This window comes from Clarias gariepinus, chromosome 9 (assembly GCF_024256425.1).
Source record: "Clarias gariepinus isolate MV-2021 ecotype Netherlands chromosome 9, CGAR_prim_01v2, whole genome shotgun sequence".
Lineage (NCBI taxonomy): Eukaryota > Metazoa > Chordata > Actinopteri > Siluriformes > Clariidae > Clarias > Clarias gariepinus.
The window spans coordinates 3,858,834-3,876,574 of record NC_071108.1 but is presented as its reverse complement, the minus strand read 5'-3'; the positions used below and the strand labels follow the sequence as shown (position 1 = coordinate 3,876,574).

Here is a 17,741-nt window from a genome sequence, read left to right as displayed (position 1 = left end):
TGAAAGCGAGTCATATTGCTGGAGACTATGAACAAATCCTTTATAGTTTTATACGGGTGTGACGGTCAGATTTTTTGAAAATGGTAGACTAGGTTTTGATTTCCACCACTTGAACTTAAAAAAAAAACATAAAAAAAACATAATCCTGGTAGCTCAACTTTGAGAACGTTGCCCTAGGGTAGTAGTTTCCAACAGTGCTGTCCAGGGACCCCCAGGAGGATCTGTGAAGCATTTGCCAGAGGCTCTGTGATGTTTTACTGTGATTTAGTTACAGCTGAGGGAATTCACAACACACCATTATCAAAGTTAAAAATAACACCATCCTGGGCTTAATGTATTCTCGCTGTGGAACGTGCTGGAATTGAGCAGCTCTATGGCTCCAGTAAGTAGACAAAATATTATCGTACACTGCGGTGAGGGTTCGATCCTGACCTTGGGTTTCCGTCTGAGCAAAGTTTCAAATGTTCTCCAGTTTCTTCCGTGTTCTCAGAAATGTCCTGGGTTGACTATGCTAAATCGCTGCACGCGGTGCGAATGTGTGTTCATGGTGATCAAATTGAAGAGTGTATTCTAACATGCGTTCCACTGCAACTCTGCCCAGAAAAACAGTGACCACTGCTGATAAATGATATGGCGCTGTGGCGTAGGGGTTAGCACTGCATCTCCAGAGGTGAGGGTTTGATTCCTGCCTTGTGTGTGTGTGTGTGTGTGTTTGGAGCTTGCTTGTCCTCTGGGTTCTCTGGTTTTCTGTGAGGAAGAAGACGAAGAAGACTTTACTGTCATAAGAAATTAGGAGTGAGACTTTTCCAAAGGTGCAATTAGGAGAACTTTATAAATGAATTAGAAAAAAAATATACAGCAACACACAGACAGACAGACAATGTTAAGAGAAAGATATTGGAGATGTGTATTTAAATGATAAATAAAGAGACGCATTATTGCCCGCGGGCTTCTATCTGACCCGGATAGGGACGAAGCGCTTACTGAAAGTGAGACGGGGTTAAAGGCTACAAATGCTTTCTAGCTTTCTTTAGCGTCACTTTCTAAACACTGTTGTGTCGACACAGGCCTGAGAATCGCTTTCCTTTGATGGATGGACTGGGAGGTTTTACTTTGTTTCCTTGGAAGAACATTTCTGCCAGTAAACAATTAAACCATGACTCTTACTCCCAGCCTTAGGGATTTAAAAATGATTTTCGTTTGCTACCCGACCCAAGGCCAAATGGAAACAATGATGTTGGTGCATCCAAACTATTGGTTTTAACACACGTATTGTTTTTTTTTTAAGAAAAATGTATTTGCTTTAGGGTCCATTAGTGGCAGCTTGACCTTCTGATTAGTAACCCCAGAGACTTATCCACTGAGCCTTGAAGAAACTACTAGAGTTTGCAAAGACAAAGCCGGTAACCTAACCCGTCCTGACGAATGACGCAATTCTGACAAATGAGCCTGCGTGCAATTTCCATTCGAAATGCCTCAATTGATGAGCCTCGGTTATATTTAGCTTGTTTGTCTTTCTCCTTTTGGCATTCGGACATTTGTTCCACGAGCTTTCTGCCCCCGAAGCAACAACACAAGAGAATATTTCACACATTTGTCATTAAAATGCCCCAGATTGTCATGCAGGGTTTATAGCAACAACAAACGAGCTGTCACTCATGCTGGTTTATTTAAAAAACAGAAATGTGTGTAAAAAGAAATCATGTTTATATTGGTAGAATGAAACAAAGAAGTCCACATTTCACTCTCAGGGCTGATGGTGTGTCATTTCAGTGCTGCTTGCGCACCCTGGTGGACAAACTGTGTAATTTCACTCTGTCTCTTCTGGTGTGAATGTCTAAATAACTATCAGTGATTATTAATGATTATAAGTGTCCGCTAAAAAGATCGAACAATCACCTTGGTTTTTTTTTTACACTTTATAACCTAAGCAAAATCTAATCATAAATTCTCTTTTGTTTGTTTATTACTGCAGCAAAAAAAGATATAAAAGTTCAAGTGTTCAAGTCAATCCGGGACTTTTGATTGCACAAAATAACAGAACACAGCTACGAGAGTGAAAACTCTTTTTTTATTTCTCTATGTAGTCTTCTGCTACACTAACCCACTTATCCCAGTGTTTCACTAGTGCTTGAACACCATCAAGATATAAAGTTTTCTCAGTACGCCGTACTCAGTACGTCATGATCGGAGTGCCTGTTTAATTCACGTCTGAAACTCTGGCCTCCCAGGAACTCCTTTGATGGCCCAAAGATGTAAAAATGCCTTGGAGCGAGGTCAGGACTGTACAGGGGATGTGGCAATAACCCCCAGCCGAGATCCTGTAATATGCAAGTGATATTGGTGAATGATTGTGTGTACAGTTCACACAGACAAATGCATCTCTAACGCAAGTTGGCGATGTAGATTTTTAAGGATCAGGCGTTCTACTCGCTGAAAGTTGAAGGGAACAATTGTAACAATTGTACAACAGTGTAATGTACAGCCTTCTTTAAAACGTTTGCACCACTCAAAAGTCCCAGTTTGACTTGAACACTCCTCATGTAATATATTTATGTGTGTATTTGATCGCATTCAGTAGGTTAAATATACTTGTCTTTATTCTGCACATATTCCTCCAACTCAGAAAAGTACTTTATAGTTAGTTGTTAGATGAGTTCGGTGAGTTCAGGAAGAGGAAGCGTCATTTTTGCACGATTACCCTATGTTTAGGAATCTTTTACTGAGATCTATTTACTGTAGGGGCAAAGGTAAGGGTTAATTTAAATGTAAAGGTGATTTGCATGGATGCTTGGCCTTTTGGTTATATTTCTGATTAACAATAATCGCAAATGATTATTTCAAATATTATTACATTTAGTTTCTTGCTTTTGTAATTATTGAATTATTTTTGGGGAAAAATAATTAAATTCAAATGTGTGAATTAAAATGTTTCTGCTTAAATATCAATTAATGTCCCTACTGTTTATGTACAGTATATACCGAGATGCTTTTCAGACAAACAAACAGTGAACATGTTTAGCAGAATATGTTTACTGTCTCAAATACATACATAAATATTAACAAATATAATCTGTATGCTTGTGACAGGGGAAAAGTTTTCAGCAAACAATTAAAGAAATGATTCAGAATCAAATGAAAAAAAAAAAAGATTTCTAATACTGAATTCTAGCAAAAACACATTTCTACACATTAAAGAGAGGAATTCGGAGGGTGTTAACATATTTCCCGCTAAATAGAATATTACAGTACTTTAATACGTATAAAAATAGAGTCTTTGGAAATTTTGGTTGGTTTTCTGAAATCGTTGATTCGGACGATTGGGTCAGTGGGGCTGGAATGTACCACCTCGAGACGCCGCTTCAGTGACACATCCGTGACGTCATCTCTTTCTGTTAGGAGAGAAAAGAGAAAATGTGTCACACAACATGTTATAAAACACACAAGAACTTTATAAAAAGCATACATTTTACATTATTGTGTGAGTATTATGTGATCATGTAAAAAAACAAAAAAATGATATGTAAATGAAAAATGAAAGCACATGCACTACATTAATATTAGTTTATGTTGCTGTTATGTGCAGCCTCTTCCTGTTTTCAAAGAAGACCAATTATAGAATTTTGAATTATTGAAGAGCCTTTCTTTCACATTCTCTTATTGCAGCAACGAATTTGGTAAAAATCATCGTCAAATGTTAACGGATCAACCAAAACATGTTTGTTATCTTAAGATGATTTTAGTTTTTCAGTTATCTTTCCAGAAACAAATGCTCATGTCCGCTCGGGACGGGAATCACCAGGGGTCACCTGATATGATATACATTATTGTGTTTCAATTCTATAAGTATCATGATTTTAGGAATATACATATTAATGTGTTTTCTGATGTGTAAATAGCGCCATCTGCAGGATTGTGGAGAATAGCACCATTTTACCACCCTAAATGCAAACATAGTGTATATAAATAAAAATGTAAAAAAAAAAAAAAAACTATTTTCTTGTCGGTTGTTCCCCATCTCTAACGGTTACCAGGTTAAACCGCATGTTTAAACCACCACACTGCAACAAGACCCCTAACATTGGAGATGTTATTACAGTATATAACTGTAATTAGGTTGTAACATCGTTCACATCGAAACAACACTGTTTTAAGTTTTAAATTAATTCCATAAAATGACGGTTGTTTTACTTCAAATGAATGACAAAATATGTTGCAAATACAACCTTAAAAAATAACAAACATTTTCTTATGGTACATACTTTTTTAGCAAGGTTAGATGAAAGAAACGGGAGCAAATGTGTTACTGCGACAGGCTGCAAAGTGCAATTTAAAACTTGGTTGTTTATGTAACAGCCTCAGCAGCGACCTCATTTCCTCTCTCGTCTGTTCCAACCACACAGCATTCAGCATCAGCAGTTTATTAATCACCTGCCTGAACTTCTGTCACCATCTGCACCTGTGTCTCACTGGGTCAGGACTTAAGTTAAAAGTTTTATATGTTGTAATGATTCATACGTCACTGTGCAGCTCAACAAACCAAAAACATTCCTCTGAAACTGCTCCGGTACTGAGATTGGACTGAATACAATGAGATGCATTGTCAAAAATGAAAAGCAAAAACGTCCTTCATGGAGCCTGAACTTTTACAAATATTTACATTATCAGCTGCTATTTGCTTTAGGACTCTTTCTCGTCTATGCTGCTACTCACAAGTAATGTTTTAAAATTTTTTAGGATCTATCATGCCAATAACTTGCACTACCTCAACCCGCTATAACTTTTTTTTTGTTGCATTGTGTGTGGCATGTTGTTGTGTTGCTGCTTTATGTCGTCTTGTGTTATCTTTTATATAGTACTTTAGAATAGTTTTTGATAATGTATGGTGTAGATAGTTAGCTAATTAGGTGTCCTAGTTATCTAGTTAGTTTCTGTTCATTTATGTAATATGTACAGTATGTAGCTCCTCGGTCCTGGAGGAACGCAGTTTCATTTCATTGTTAAGGATGAGTTTATATTGACTTCAACATTTACTTCTTAGCTTCATTTACTTCATCAGCCACATCTTTTGGCAGGAAGAGATGATGTGGAAAACCCAGTGAATCACGCTGGCACTATGAACTCCCAGAGGCGCCCAAAATGGCTTATTACTCACACGCTTTTAGCCTTTTGCTTCTCCTCCCTCTCCCTCTTTTTTTTTTTTAAACATATTTAAATGGAAATGTATCCACGCACACTAAATGACATTTATGGGTTTACATACACAGACTTTCCTCCTAAAACTTTCCACTGCCTTCAGAGCTTTTTCTTTACACACACTCAACGGTAACGCATTATACTAAGGCGTCTTCACATTAGGTATGATTTGTACTTTTCCCAGGATAGATTGTCCCCCCTCCCCCCCCATTCATATTATTTTTTCATATTATTTTTCTCCGTATTTTCACCCTCCAATACAGCAGGTGGCAGTACGCACTTAGTTGGTTTCCGAGCCGCCATTAAGCACAAAGAGGAGAATATGCCTACTATTATGGATATTTTAGAAAAAAAATGTCTCTCGTGCCCTCCTACTCTATTAGCTAGAACTGTGCAGAGAGATTTCGGGGGAAACAGACAGCACTGATGACATCACGTCCACTTCCGGTTTCATGTACGATTGGCTTATCCATATCTGATTCGATCCGTGCGCGAGTACACTCTATCGTACTTGAGACCATCTTTTCCAGCGGACTCGAGGCGTTCCCGAGGCCAGAACGATTGTATTCTCACTAATCAAAATGAACCAGGCTTTTCTTTGGGGGCCAAATTTTCTTGAAAATGATCCCAGGGCTCGAATATGAAACTGCTCTTATAGGTCTCAATTGAGTGACTGCAGAATGCAGGATCAGGGTTGACATTCAACTTCCTGATTGCGCCTGCTTGAATTTCTTTCACTTCTTTTCCAAACGCGCTGCTTTAGTGTCTATTGCTTTAAACAAGCTGCCGCTGAACGGAAGTGCTTTTAAGGATGTTAGAGAGAATGTTAGAGACTTCATCAAGCAAGAAAAAAGGCAGAGCTGGGCGAAGTTGAGCGTTGAGCTGGAGCAGGGTGTCCTGGTATATGAGTTCACAATAGGGGGAAATCTTGTTTAAGTGCTGGACAATACAAACATGAAATAAAGTATAAACACTAGGGATTGTTTTATTCTCGTGCTGTTTGTGTGTCCGCGTAAAAGTATATTTTGCATAATAGGTCCTCTTTATCGCTAAGTATCCTTATGTTTATTGTGCACTAATGCTGTGCTCCACCTAAACCTAACCTTAACCCTTAACCTTAGTTAAACAGTCCTTCCCTTGTAGGGATATTTGATATATAAAAACAAGCCCCCACACACACTCCAACTGTTTTATGTCTCAGTAAGTGTCTCACACCCTCTCTAACAACACTAAACAGTATGACACGTTAGAGAACTTCCCTTCTTTGGTTGTCCGTCCCAGAGAACTCTTAAACATCGATTCTTAATCGGAAAGGCCCTTAAAAACCCATGATGTATCCTCTGCTAAGGGTGTGTGATCACTAATGTGAATTCAAAACTGTGTATAACCTTGTTTCTGTTTTCCTGTTACATAACAGCACATCTGAAAGTCGGAGGAGTTCTCGGGAGGATGTGGTATAGCGACATCATTTCCTGTGTAAACTAAGAGTAGCAACAGTGGAGGAGGTTCAGGGTCTTATTTGGCGTTTTATTCAACATCCGCGTAGATGCAGTCGAACAAACGGGAATCATTAACGGCAATATGATTAGACATTACTGAATACTGGCAGCTAGTCGACACCTGAAAACACTCATCGTTCTTTGGAACAGTTTCTGCCAATTCAACTAATTCGCTAATTAACAGCTCACTGAGTACTGTATGGTAGAGCAGGAAAAGGATTAAAACACACAAACACACACATATACACAAACACTGACCAGCGGCTCAAGCTCCTTGTGGTCTATGAGGTTGAATTCAGTAACAAAGTAGTAGAAATGTTTGTAACAGGTGTTCACGTGCGCTTCTGCCCCCATCTGACTGACTCGGTCAAAGTGGTGGATGTAGACGTGGACGAAGACGCGGAACAGGCGTGACAGGATCTTCTTCGCCACCTGCATGAAGCCCTTAGGGAAGGGCGTACCTGTCGGGTAAAGCCAATAGACATGCCGTTAGAAATCTGCATCTTTACTCGAGCATTAGCGTTCAGGAGTTCTGTTTGAAAATTTGAGCCAAAAATTTAAGTACACGTATCTTCAGTTTCTAAAAAGCATAGGTTGAAAAGAGAGTTTAACACATTAACAAACAATAATCGATTAATCATTACTAATCATCAATAAAAAAAAAAAAAACACTGCTTTTGTCGCTCTGATATCCCACATCAACCACCGCCAGAACTGAAGTTCGCCCTCTTGTGGTAGACAAGCTAACAGCTATGTGAGCTACAGAGAAACATTACGCAAAACATTACAGGTGACTGCATTTTAATCTGGTTTCATCTTAATAGGTATTAAGTGATTAATCATTTATTTCGCTTTCACTTTTAACGCCGTATCCGGCTCACTTGCACCCGATACAAAAGCAGCTGTTTTTTGCTAAACATAGGTGGGTTTTTGTATTATTTAAACCCCTCGATGTCAAATGACAAGTCCAGGTTGCACTTTCCGTCTGGCTTCATTTAACTTCCTCTTAGTTTTCATACTAAACACAATAAAGAAACCATGACTCACACACGCTGCACTTAAACCACACACAAAAAATCCCCACAGCTGAAGGCTTTACGCTTAAAGAAACTGATGTTAATGCACGAAGAGCAATTACAGCATGTACACATTATAGTACTGCAGCAGAAGTTGTTTAGTAAATTAGCATAGTGGGTTAGTATAACTTATAGTATTAGTATAACCCAAATATAGTTCATCCACCAAGACATGTCATGTTACAGAATTATTCTTCTATATAACATATAAATTTTTCCACTGCAATTTAACATTTGAAAAAAAAACATATTTGTAGCTAATACTTGTTACAGAGCATTTTTATTCTATAACAAAATTAATATCATATATACTGTATGTCACGCATCACAAAGACATCTTTACGTATCACAGGATGATATTTTTGTACGGTTTATAAATAGCAAACTGATAAGGATTTAATGAAGCCATTAAGCTGCGTGTTGGCAGAGTTTTGAAAAGGTGTATTTATATCCTGAGCTGGATGGCGTCACCTGATTTGAAAGGTGACGCTCGGATGAGTGCAGGAGCAGCGAGGCGTCAGGTTTACACTGACACTGAGACACAGACGGGGGGAGAAAAAAAGCCGGAGTCATTTGGAACAATGGCGCTGCTTTCTTAGAAATGTTTTGTTTGCGTCTGGTTAAATGTGTGTGGTTTCAATTAGATGATACTCATGAGCGATTTGTTCTGAGTCCGTGTGTGTAGGTCGAGTCGGGCCTGCCGGGTGTCACAGTGCTTTCTGATTTTGCATCTTATTTGAGTGCGAAGCCTTACAATAAGTTTACGACGAGGTCAAAACCAGGTCCAGGTTGCTATGCTACCATGGGATGTTTTAAACAAAGATTGGAAATCTAAATCTTTCTCACCTGCACAGTACTTCCTTAAAATCGAAGGTTGTGTTTTTTTTTGTTTTTAATGAAATAAACCTCTAAACACAAACTTCTAATCTAATTCCCGTAAAACACCATATAGCCTGTATAGCGCTGCGGTTTCTAAGGCGACTGGGTTGATTCATGCTCGCTGGTTAAAAGTCAACACCTGAGTGCTGACCATTTGCGTGTGAGAGCGATTCAGAAGCGGGTTGTCTCGATGTATGTGGTGCAACCAGAAAGAGATATGGGTTGGACGAGGAAATAAACAAAATAAGATCAGTCATTTCCTGATGTGTACACTTAAGCCTACAAGTGTGATGTGCTTGTGAATCTCACTCGCGTGTCAGACAGCAGTATGAGTGACAATGACGCGAATTTCTAATACAGAAGCATCTTTCTATATAAATAACGTTGCCAGGAAATACGTTTTTGACACTGAAAACGTGTTAAATACTACTTTTCTTACAATGTTTTTCTTAATCCAATTTGCTGTTATGAGACATACAGTATATTAAAGGTTTATATTTTTTACTTATCATCTGGTGAAGCGTGTATCAGGATGTCCAATATGGTGGCTTTGGTGTATTTTCTCATGCCTAGTAATAGCCACTGAGCAACGAAATAAGCAACGATAAGCCGAAGCTTTATGCTGCTTATGAAATATAGGAACAATCCTTATGATAAAGATGTGAAAGACCAGGTAAAAATCATTTCGGTAAGTGCAAGTGCTCAAAGAAAGCAAACCTGGCTGCGTTTTCTGAGTGGGAGGGGTTGCACACTGTCTCCCCTGTCAATCACGCGGACTCTAGCCAGTCACAGGTGTCTAAGCGGATATGGATGTGAAATAGGATGGATAGCACCTTCCCTTGTAATGTCTTACAACGACCTGCGCGGTCAGCTGTTTGAAAAGATGCAGATGGCTTGATTCACTTGTCTTAAATAAAGCATGTGATAGCGTTCACTTTTCCAGGTTGCCAGGTGTCGGGTGATAGACGAGAGCTGGCTTGTTGGTGGAAGTTTGCCACGACTAAACTAAGGGAAAAAAAAAATTCTGAAGAGAAGCAGAGGAGACGGCCGAGCTGTGGAAAGTGTTTGGGTTTTTCCTTACCGACATTGGTGGGGAAGATCTGCTCGTTGTTGATCTGTACCTCGATCCAATCCATCAGCAGGCTCATGTACTTTGGGGCGGAAAGCGCCGTGGGCTTCTTGTACTTGTGCTCGTCCTGCCAGCGGTACTCGTACTTGGGCCCTCCGGACATGACGGGGCAGGTCTGCTCGGTGCACGACTCGCTGATGGTGCCGTAGATCAGGTTGATCCGGTTGAAGAAGTCCACCGCGTGCACGGCCACCCAGTCGTTCAGGTCCTCGCCGTGGGGCAGCTGCACAGCCAGCTTCAGGTCCAGGCCCGCGTTCAGGGACGCCTGCGCCTTCTTGTGGAGCTCGAAGCGCTGCGTGCCGGGCTCAAACTTGCGCTTGGGCCGGAACGTTCTGTCCTTGTTGAAGACTTGCTTCAGGGCAAGAGACATGGCGAAGGGGACGGTGCGGATTATTGAAAGAGGATGAGGGAGGAATAAAAACAAACGCTAAGGGAAAGGCTGTTGCTTAAGTCACCGACAGCTGTTTTGCAATTCTGAAAGAGAGAGTGAGAGAGAGAGAGAGGGAGAGAGGGAGATGTTACATAATCAGAATATGTTTCACTTTTAAGGAATTTGACTTGACAGTTGTTCAAATAAGAATTAAGAAGAAAAAAAAACAAAGTTTTGTTGGAAATGTTGTTGTAAAACATTCCAAATACAGATTTTCATAAGAAACGTCCATCAAAAAATAAATAAAAAGAGGCAAAAATATGTGCACAAAACCTCCTCTAACATCAGCTGAACTCACCAACCTGACCATTACGAGAACCTTCTTGAAGGGGTGTGGCCTAATACTCTTATTATCATACTTCATACAGTACATACTGCATACAAAAGAAGCAATTTTAAACGCCATGAATCATTAGGTGGATAAAATGGGTGTTTTCAAACTGCTTAATATAAAACTTCCACCTCTTGGACGTGAAGGACGTCAGAGCAAACCTGTTCATCTGTAATTACAACCAAAATATCGTCCCTATTCCTAATTTTAACTTATCCGGAATGATGAATGACACTTTAAACGTGACGTAAACAACATATAGAGTCGCTTGTACGTATATTGATCTGTTTTGGAACCCTAGTGACACCAACATAAACCTCGATTACAATCGAAGCAAAGCACTTTCACAGAAGAAGCCTTAACTTTTAAAAACACACTTATAAAAAGTTAAAAAAGAGGTGATGCAACAGAATAAAAAAAAAACTTACCAATTAAAAAAGAAGGTAAAACACTTTGGCATTAAAGCAGCTTGCTACCTTAACATCAGGCGAGAATCAGGATTGTTCGATGTCGCGAGTGCCAACCCATACTGATTATAGAGCGAGAGTACACAGTGTTATTAAGCTTCATTAAAAGGTATGAGAGATGAGTAACTTGTGATTGTGATGGAGTTCCTAACTAGGAAGACCAGGGCACGTGATAAAACCAGGTATGACTAAAGTATTGAGATTATTGTGTTCAGACCTTAAAGTGCTTTCACACCCATGTAGTGTACGCTCACTGCTGAGTCTGAATCAGAGTGAATCAAGATAACCAGATGCAGGGATAAGACTGAAAAATACATCCTCGCTGAGCTCTTTCATTACCTCGTCAGACGTTCACGATAAAAGACTAGATAATTATATATAGAACTCGTTTACGTTTTTTTTTATGTCGTTCATCCGGTGTTCATTTCCTCTTTCTCTTCATCATTACAAATCTCCAGGACACACTGACTTGTCCGCAGTGCTACAGCTTAGTCCTTTGGCTCGGTTTAGCTTACGCACATCATGTTTGATTCACTTCCTGCAGCCGGATTGAATCAGAATTGAATCACTTTATCACCGCAAGAGTTCAGTCAGAAGCAGGCTGAAACTGGTTCAGAGTTGAGAAGCGCTCAGCCGGGTGTTTCAGTGGAAATTGCTTAAGTATTGTGGTCTCACCTTTCCAGACAATGGTGGCTCAACAGTTAAAGCTCTGGGGTACTGATCGAAAGGTCAGTGGTTCACGCCCCAGCACCACCCTCTCTTAACCCTGTCTGCTCCAGGGGTGCGAGCCCAGCTTCCTAACCAACTGGAAAGTATGAAACTAAAGGGGATGGGGAAAGGGGTTAGTTCACCAGGGTTTGATGGAAACTGACTATACGGTGCATTCACTGCCGTGACGTATCCCAGAATAAAATGCAAAGTTGCTGTCAATGTTTTCTACTGCCACAAGAGAACAACACCCACATTGTACGCTTAATAATCAAATGATACAGTTTTCCATCACATGTCTAGGATTTACGTTATACAGGGCACAATCGATTCGTTCCATGCCCGGGTACGATTGCTTCCCCCTCCCTGCCTGCTGGCCAGCTTTCACATTAGTGATATGGTTTTGTGCTACTTGTGTATTTACACTCTACGATACGGTATGCGGCAGTCCACACCTAGATGGTTTTTAATAAGCACAATGAGAAGAAGAGTACCAGGCAGTTGACCTTCATGGTATGTGAATTGGTAGAGATTTTTGGGGAAAAATCTAAAAAAGCAACCTTCTTGCGTGCCTTCCTACTTCAGGAATGAGGATAAGATCTGGATGTCCTGATTGTCGAGATTTCATATCCGTGCATTGCCTTTTCATGCGGACTTGAACGCCTTTATCCAGAGCGACTTACATTTTTATCTCATTATACATCTAAGCAGTAAGAACCTTACCTCAGTGGTGCCGGGGTTCGAACCGGGAACCTTCCAATCAGTAGTCCAACACCTTAACCATTACACACAGGACCCATATCATATCTCACAAACTGTGGGTCCAAGCGGACCGGGATCCACGCTCGAGAGCGTAGTCTGAAAGCGTCCTTAATCTTCCTGACGCTGAATATGGCACAAGATATTAATGTCGATATTTTCCTGCCGTCTCAAGATTGAATTCCCACTAGATGTACTGTAAAGCGCGGAAAGGCAAGATGAATGCACAATAGAGGGAGAGACGACAACAACCATTCCCATGGGTAAAAATAAAAGTCTAATTTCAACAAGGAAGAGAAATTCAAGTGAAAGAAAAACAAACAGACACAGGCCACTAAACAAACAGAGCGAAGGAGAGTGTCATGTGTTTCTGATGAATGTTGTGGTACAAACAATCCCCTGAACAACTTCAACTGGGAAACTACTGAACTAACCCGAGTAGCATCTTGGGAATGCTGGGGGAAATTTGCGTGAGTGTATGTTAATGATGGTGTGATAGATCGATATATTGCAGACTATCATAAACTAAACTGTCTTGTTTTCTGTTTCTGTGCATGTTGTTTTTATTCCTTAATCTGCTTGACTGATATAAAACCTTTATTACCCCCAATTACCTTCAATAAGGCACTTATTAATAAGTTTATGCACCTATGTCCCTGCCTCATTAGTTAACCCACATGTGATACGTGCTTCAAAATATTCAACCGCAGGATGAGTTCCTGCATCATGGCACACTATTCGGCTCTTTAGTGAACTAACTTTGAGAAACACCTGTCGGCAGGGATGCGGCCATGACCTCGTTTCCCCATTAGCTCGGCTTTGCCGCTGAGCTTTGTACTGTTTGCTGTTCGCTTCATTCCTTTATGTGGTGTTTCACAACAAAACACAGGCAGTGATGTCATACTTCATTCAAATTTTTACAATTTATTGTCTGAAAAATGTTGTCCAAAAATTAGGGATACAGAATTGTATCAGATACGTAATAACGTATCGCATGCTAACTGGTGATTCCTGTCCCTACTAGGAAACAATCATATTTAACTGTTCTTATGGATGTTTTCTCAAGCGTGCTAGCATTATCTTTCATATTTCAGCATACCTCTTTAAATATGTTGTTACTGTTTTTGGTGGTTGGATTAAATAAGATGGTTATAACAATAATAATATATTTTTTAAATAATAGCTTATCATTAGAATCTGTTTGATTTCTATTGCGCTTTGTATAAATAATGTTTCTTTTTTTTCCTTGATTCTGTTTTATGTATAACATGAGGACTAACTTACAATTTAAAACATGAACAAAAACACTAATGCTGAAACACACCATTTTATATAGCACATTCTGCACATCTTGTGTCATTTTTATATTTTATATAAATGTCTATATATATATATATATATATATATATATAAAATTACATTATATACAATATACATTTTTCTTAGTGCAATTTTTCCTTCATTGCAGTAAAGTCTTTATTTAGGCCATACACTTTGTATCATTTCTTGCTTAATGTTTTTTTTTTTTTATCTTAAAGTAAATCTTTACTTCAATTGTTATCACATCCTTATGACTTTCTTACTTATTTATAATAAAAAGAAACATCTATGTATAATTTTAATGCATTTTTCAAGGTAATTCTTTTGTTCTAAATTTGTTTGGGTCACTTCTCTTCTGTCAGTCACTATAATGTTAGAGTTTAGAAAATGTACATTAGGTACCATCCATTCATCTCTTGTAGTCCAGCTAGGGACCGTGAAGGCCAATAGTGACCAAGTCAAGTCAAGTCATGTCAAGTTGGATTTTATTGTCATTTCAACCGTATGGAGCTCAATACACAGTGAAATGAAACAACGTTCCTCCAGGACCAGGTTGCTACACACAACATCAAGGAACACCATAAATAAACAAAACTAACTGGCTAAGACTAGCAAAGAAAACAAATTAACACAATTAAGACAAAAAAGGCAGCAATGGACAACATAAGTGCACATGCAAAAGGGCAATAAGAGCAGCAACACGACGCAATACAATACTGAGTTATGACTGAGTTGAGGTAGTGCAAATAAACCGTGAGATGAAGACAAAAAACATTTCTTGTTGAAATGAGAGCAAAAACAGAATGAATAACCCTGAACACACAAACTCACGATATTCCGAAATTAACCTGATCTGCATGTCTTTGGACTGTGGGAGGAAACCCACAATGAGAAGATGCGAACAGACCCGAGGTGGGAATCGAACCCGGACCCTAGAGGTGCGAATGCTAACCACTACGCCATCATCCTGCCATTAAGCATCAGCTACAGTGAAAAGACAATTAATTTCACCTCAGTTCATCCAGCACCATACAACAGAGTCAGGATCAACCTGTGGATATTTGAACATGAACACTTTGTAACTAGAGATCAGTAGAGAGATATTACATGGGCGTTTCTACAGTGCAGAGCTTGAGAGGGAAATAACTACCTGTTGGACACTGTGGGAGTCTCCACATATAATTATACTCAATAATGATGATAATAATAATAATAAGCATCATGAGGAATTTACACCTTTTGAAATCCAGTGAATTTACACTTCATATCTAATCCTGAGTGGGCAACATGTAGGTATGTCCGTGTGTGTGGAAAAGAAAAAAAGAAAAGAACAAAAACCACCCCAAAAAAAAGGCGGTTCCTTTTTCCTTTTTTTAGACACAAAACACATGAAAGAAAAGTATCTTAAGCTCGGAGTTCAAACAACAGCGTTCTAATTCGCCGTTTCATCCATCAGCAACATTTCCGTCTCGAGAAGTTGAAACAAACTTACCTCCACTTCCGCTTTGATGTTACCGCCTTAGTTTTGGCCGCTTATTAACTCTACTTTTATCCGCCTGTTGCTTTGATAAATCTGTCCACCGACTCCTAAACCTACATCATTGTTCCTCTGACACCTCGAGTCGTGATGTTAAAGCTAGTCCCTGTTCATGAAGAGCCTTTCGGAGATATTTACAGTGGGGTGTAGAGAGCACTGAGCGCCTCGAGTCCACTGAGCGAAGTCCACTTCCTCTCGTCAACAACGTCACAGCTCTACTGTACGCACCCCATCCCAAAATGGCTCAGTGCTGTAAACTTAGTGCACTACGTAGGGTGTAAATGCCTGTGTTTGCACGCGCGCAGGGTGACGCACTTGATTTGGGATCGAGCCAAATCATATTGGGATGTGACTCAATTTCTGAAAAGAAAAAGGTTTAACTTTATGGCTCTCAAACATGAAACAAAAAAAAAAAAAAAAGGGAAAAAGTTTGTTTAATTACATAGCAACAGACAGGCATGCAACAAATGAATAGACAGATGCATTAAAAAAAAAATCAAATAAACTAAAAACAAAGTATCAACATATTTAAATTCACAACAAAATAATAAGTACTTTATTAATCTCAAAGAGAAATCATAATTTTTTTACATATCCCAAGGGATCAGAAAGGATACAGCACCCCTGGAGCAGATAGGGTTAAGGGTTTGACCCCCCCCCCCCCAAACCTTCTGATCTTTAGAAACCCACTAAATTACAGCATTAAAACTAATTAATAACAAAATATGCAAGATAAACAAAAATACAAAATGTGTATAAATAAATAAAAAAGTTTTTGTCCATACATTGGTTTCAATGATATCTTGTTGTTTCATACATTGGAGGACCCGAAAGCAGAAAACAATTTTCTGTCTGTAAGTCTGTCCAGACAGATTTCATGCAAAAAAGAGTTTATTGGAACTTTTGCAGTACTTAGAAATCTGCCTGAAGTTTAACCTGCACCATAAGTGAAATCAAAATGTTTAGTAAAAGCGATGTTATGAACAGTTATGTGACGGATTTTAATAATCTACTTTAAAATAAGCTAGTAATGCGCTACTGTCTCAATGTAAACAAACACCTGCACCAATAGATATTAATTAGATGAAGTGGTTTAAGTGAATTTTAACACACTGGAGAAAAAACTTATTTACAACCTTTTAACTTTCAGATACTTCAGGTAATGCTAGTTTAAGTTAAGCTATTTAAGTTGAATTAAGTACATTGCAAATTTAATTGAAGAATAAAATTATTCTTCATTCTTCAAGAAACAAAATAATATGCAAGGGCCTCCCACCCAATGCCCTAACCACAGCCACTGGATGGCGTGCTGGTCCCAAGCTCGTTTAAAAAAGTGGGAGGATTGCTTTAGGGCGGGCATGCGGCGTAAGACCTGCGCCAACTTGTGTGCAAATCGGATGGCCCACGTTGGCAACCCCTCGCTGGAGCAGCCAAAAGACTAACAACAGCAACAACAAACTTAATAAGAATGAGCAAAGGTGGTATTTGAGACTATGTGGATGTTCTCCCCATGCTTGGTGGGTTTCCTCATTGGAGTCCAAATACATTCAGATTAGGTTAATTGGTATTCCCAAATTGCCCGTAGTATGTATGTGTGTTTGTGTGACTGTGTGTGCCCTGTGATGTATTGGCACCCCATCCAGGGTGTACCCCACCTCGCACCCTAAGTCCCCTGGGATGGGCTCCAGACCCCCCATGGCCATGTATTCAGAATAAGGTTCTATAGAAAATGAATAATAAAAGGCAGCATGGTGGCATAGTGGCTAGTGCTGTGGCCTCGCACCCCATGGGTCAAGGGTCGACCCTCACCTTCTGGTCTACGTACATGGTGTTTGCATGTTCTCCTCGTGCTTGGTGAGATTCCTTAAAGTACGAGTACGTAGCGATAGATTCGAAACACGTCCAAGGTGAACCCCGACCCGTGCCCCAAGTCCCCTGGCATAGGCTCCAGGCCTCCCATGACCCTAAATAAATTGCTTACAGAAAGTTAGTGGGTATCCCTGGACCAGACAGGGACTCTACCTTCTGTTCAGTAACTCAGCGCCTTAAAACACCGATCTACCACTGCTCCATGACTGCTGCTACCCATCTTTAATCCTAGAAGTGAAAACTCTAAAAAAAAAAGTCTGATTCTGAAAGAGGAAGATTGTTGGTAGAGTGAATTGTCCCAGAGACAAACAGCTACTTATCAGGAAATCTCCCTTTCTTTCATAAACAGAATTATAGTTCAGTTTAAGGAACAATAGTAAAACATCAGCAGCTGCTCAGTCTTGACCTTTTAAAAAAGACATGGTGTTTGAGGATCTGCTTAGATTCCAGTCTCACTCTATACCTGGGTGAGTTGTTGCGGCTAAAGAAAAGTCAGTTAAGTATGAAAAACAGATTAACAGCTAAAACGTACTCCTTTGAA

General features: G+C 39.5%; 1 protein-coding gene across 1 annotated transcript; it reads right to left on the bottom strand.

Moving 5' to 3' along the window:
- Positions 1-3,017: 3,017 nt before the first annotated feature.
- On the bottom strand, positions 3,018-15,530 carry mob3a (MOB kinase activator 3A). Its single transcript, XM_053503451.1, has 4 exons — positions 15,287-15,530; positions 9,732-10,253; positions 6,954-7,156; positions 3,018-3,392 (listed from the first exon to the last, which is right to left on the bottom strand). Exons 2-4 carry the CDS (start codon positions 10,147-10,149, stop codon positions 3,363-3,365), a joined length of 651 nt encoding a protein of 216 aa, XP_053359426.1. The 5' UTR covers positions 10,150-10,253; positions 15,287-15,530; the 3' UTR covers positions 3,018-3,362.
- Positions 15,531-17,741: the final 2,211 nt, after the last annotated feature.

Coding starts and splice junctions, on each gene's coding strand:
- mob3a (XM_053503451.1), bottom strand. CDS start 10,149: ATGTCTCTTGCCCTGAAGCAAGTCTTCAACAAGGACAGAACGTTCCGG. Junction 7,157..9,731: donor GATCTTCCCCACCAATGTCG/GTAAGGAAAAAC, acceptor TTTACCCGACAG/GTACGCCCTTCCCTAAGGGC. Junction 3,393..6,953: donor ACAAGGAGCTTGAGCCGCTG/GTCAGTGTTTGT, acceptor CTCTCCTAACAG/AAAGAGATGACGTCACGGAT.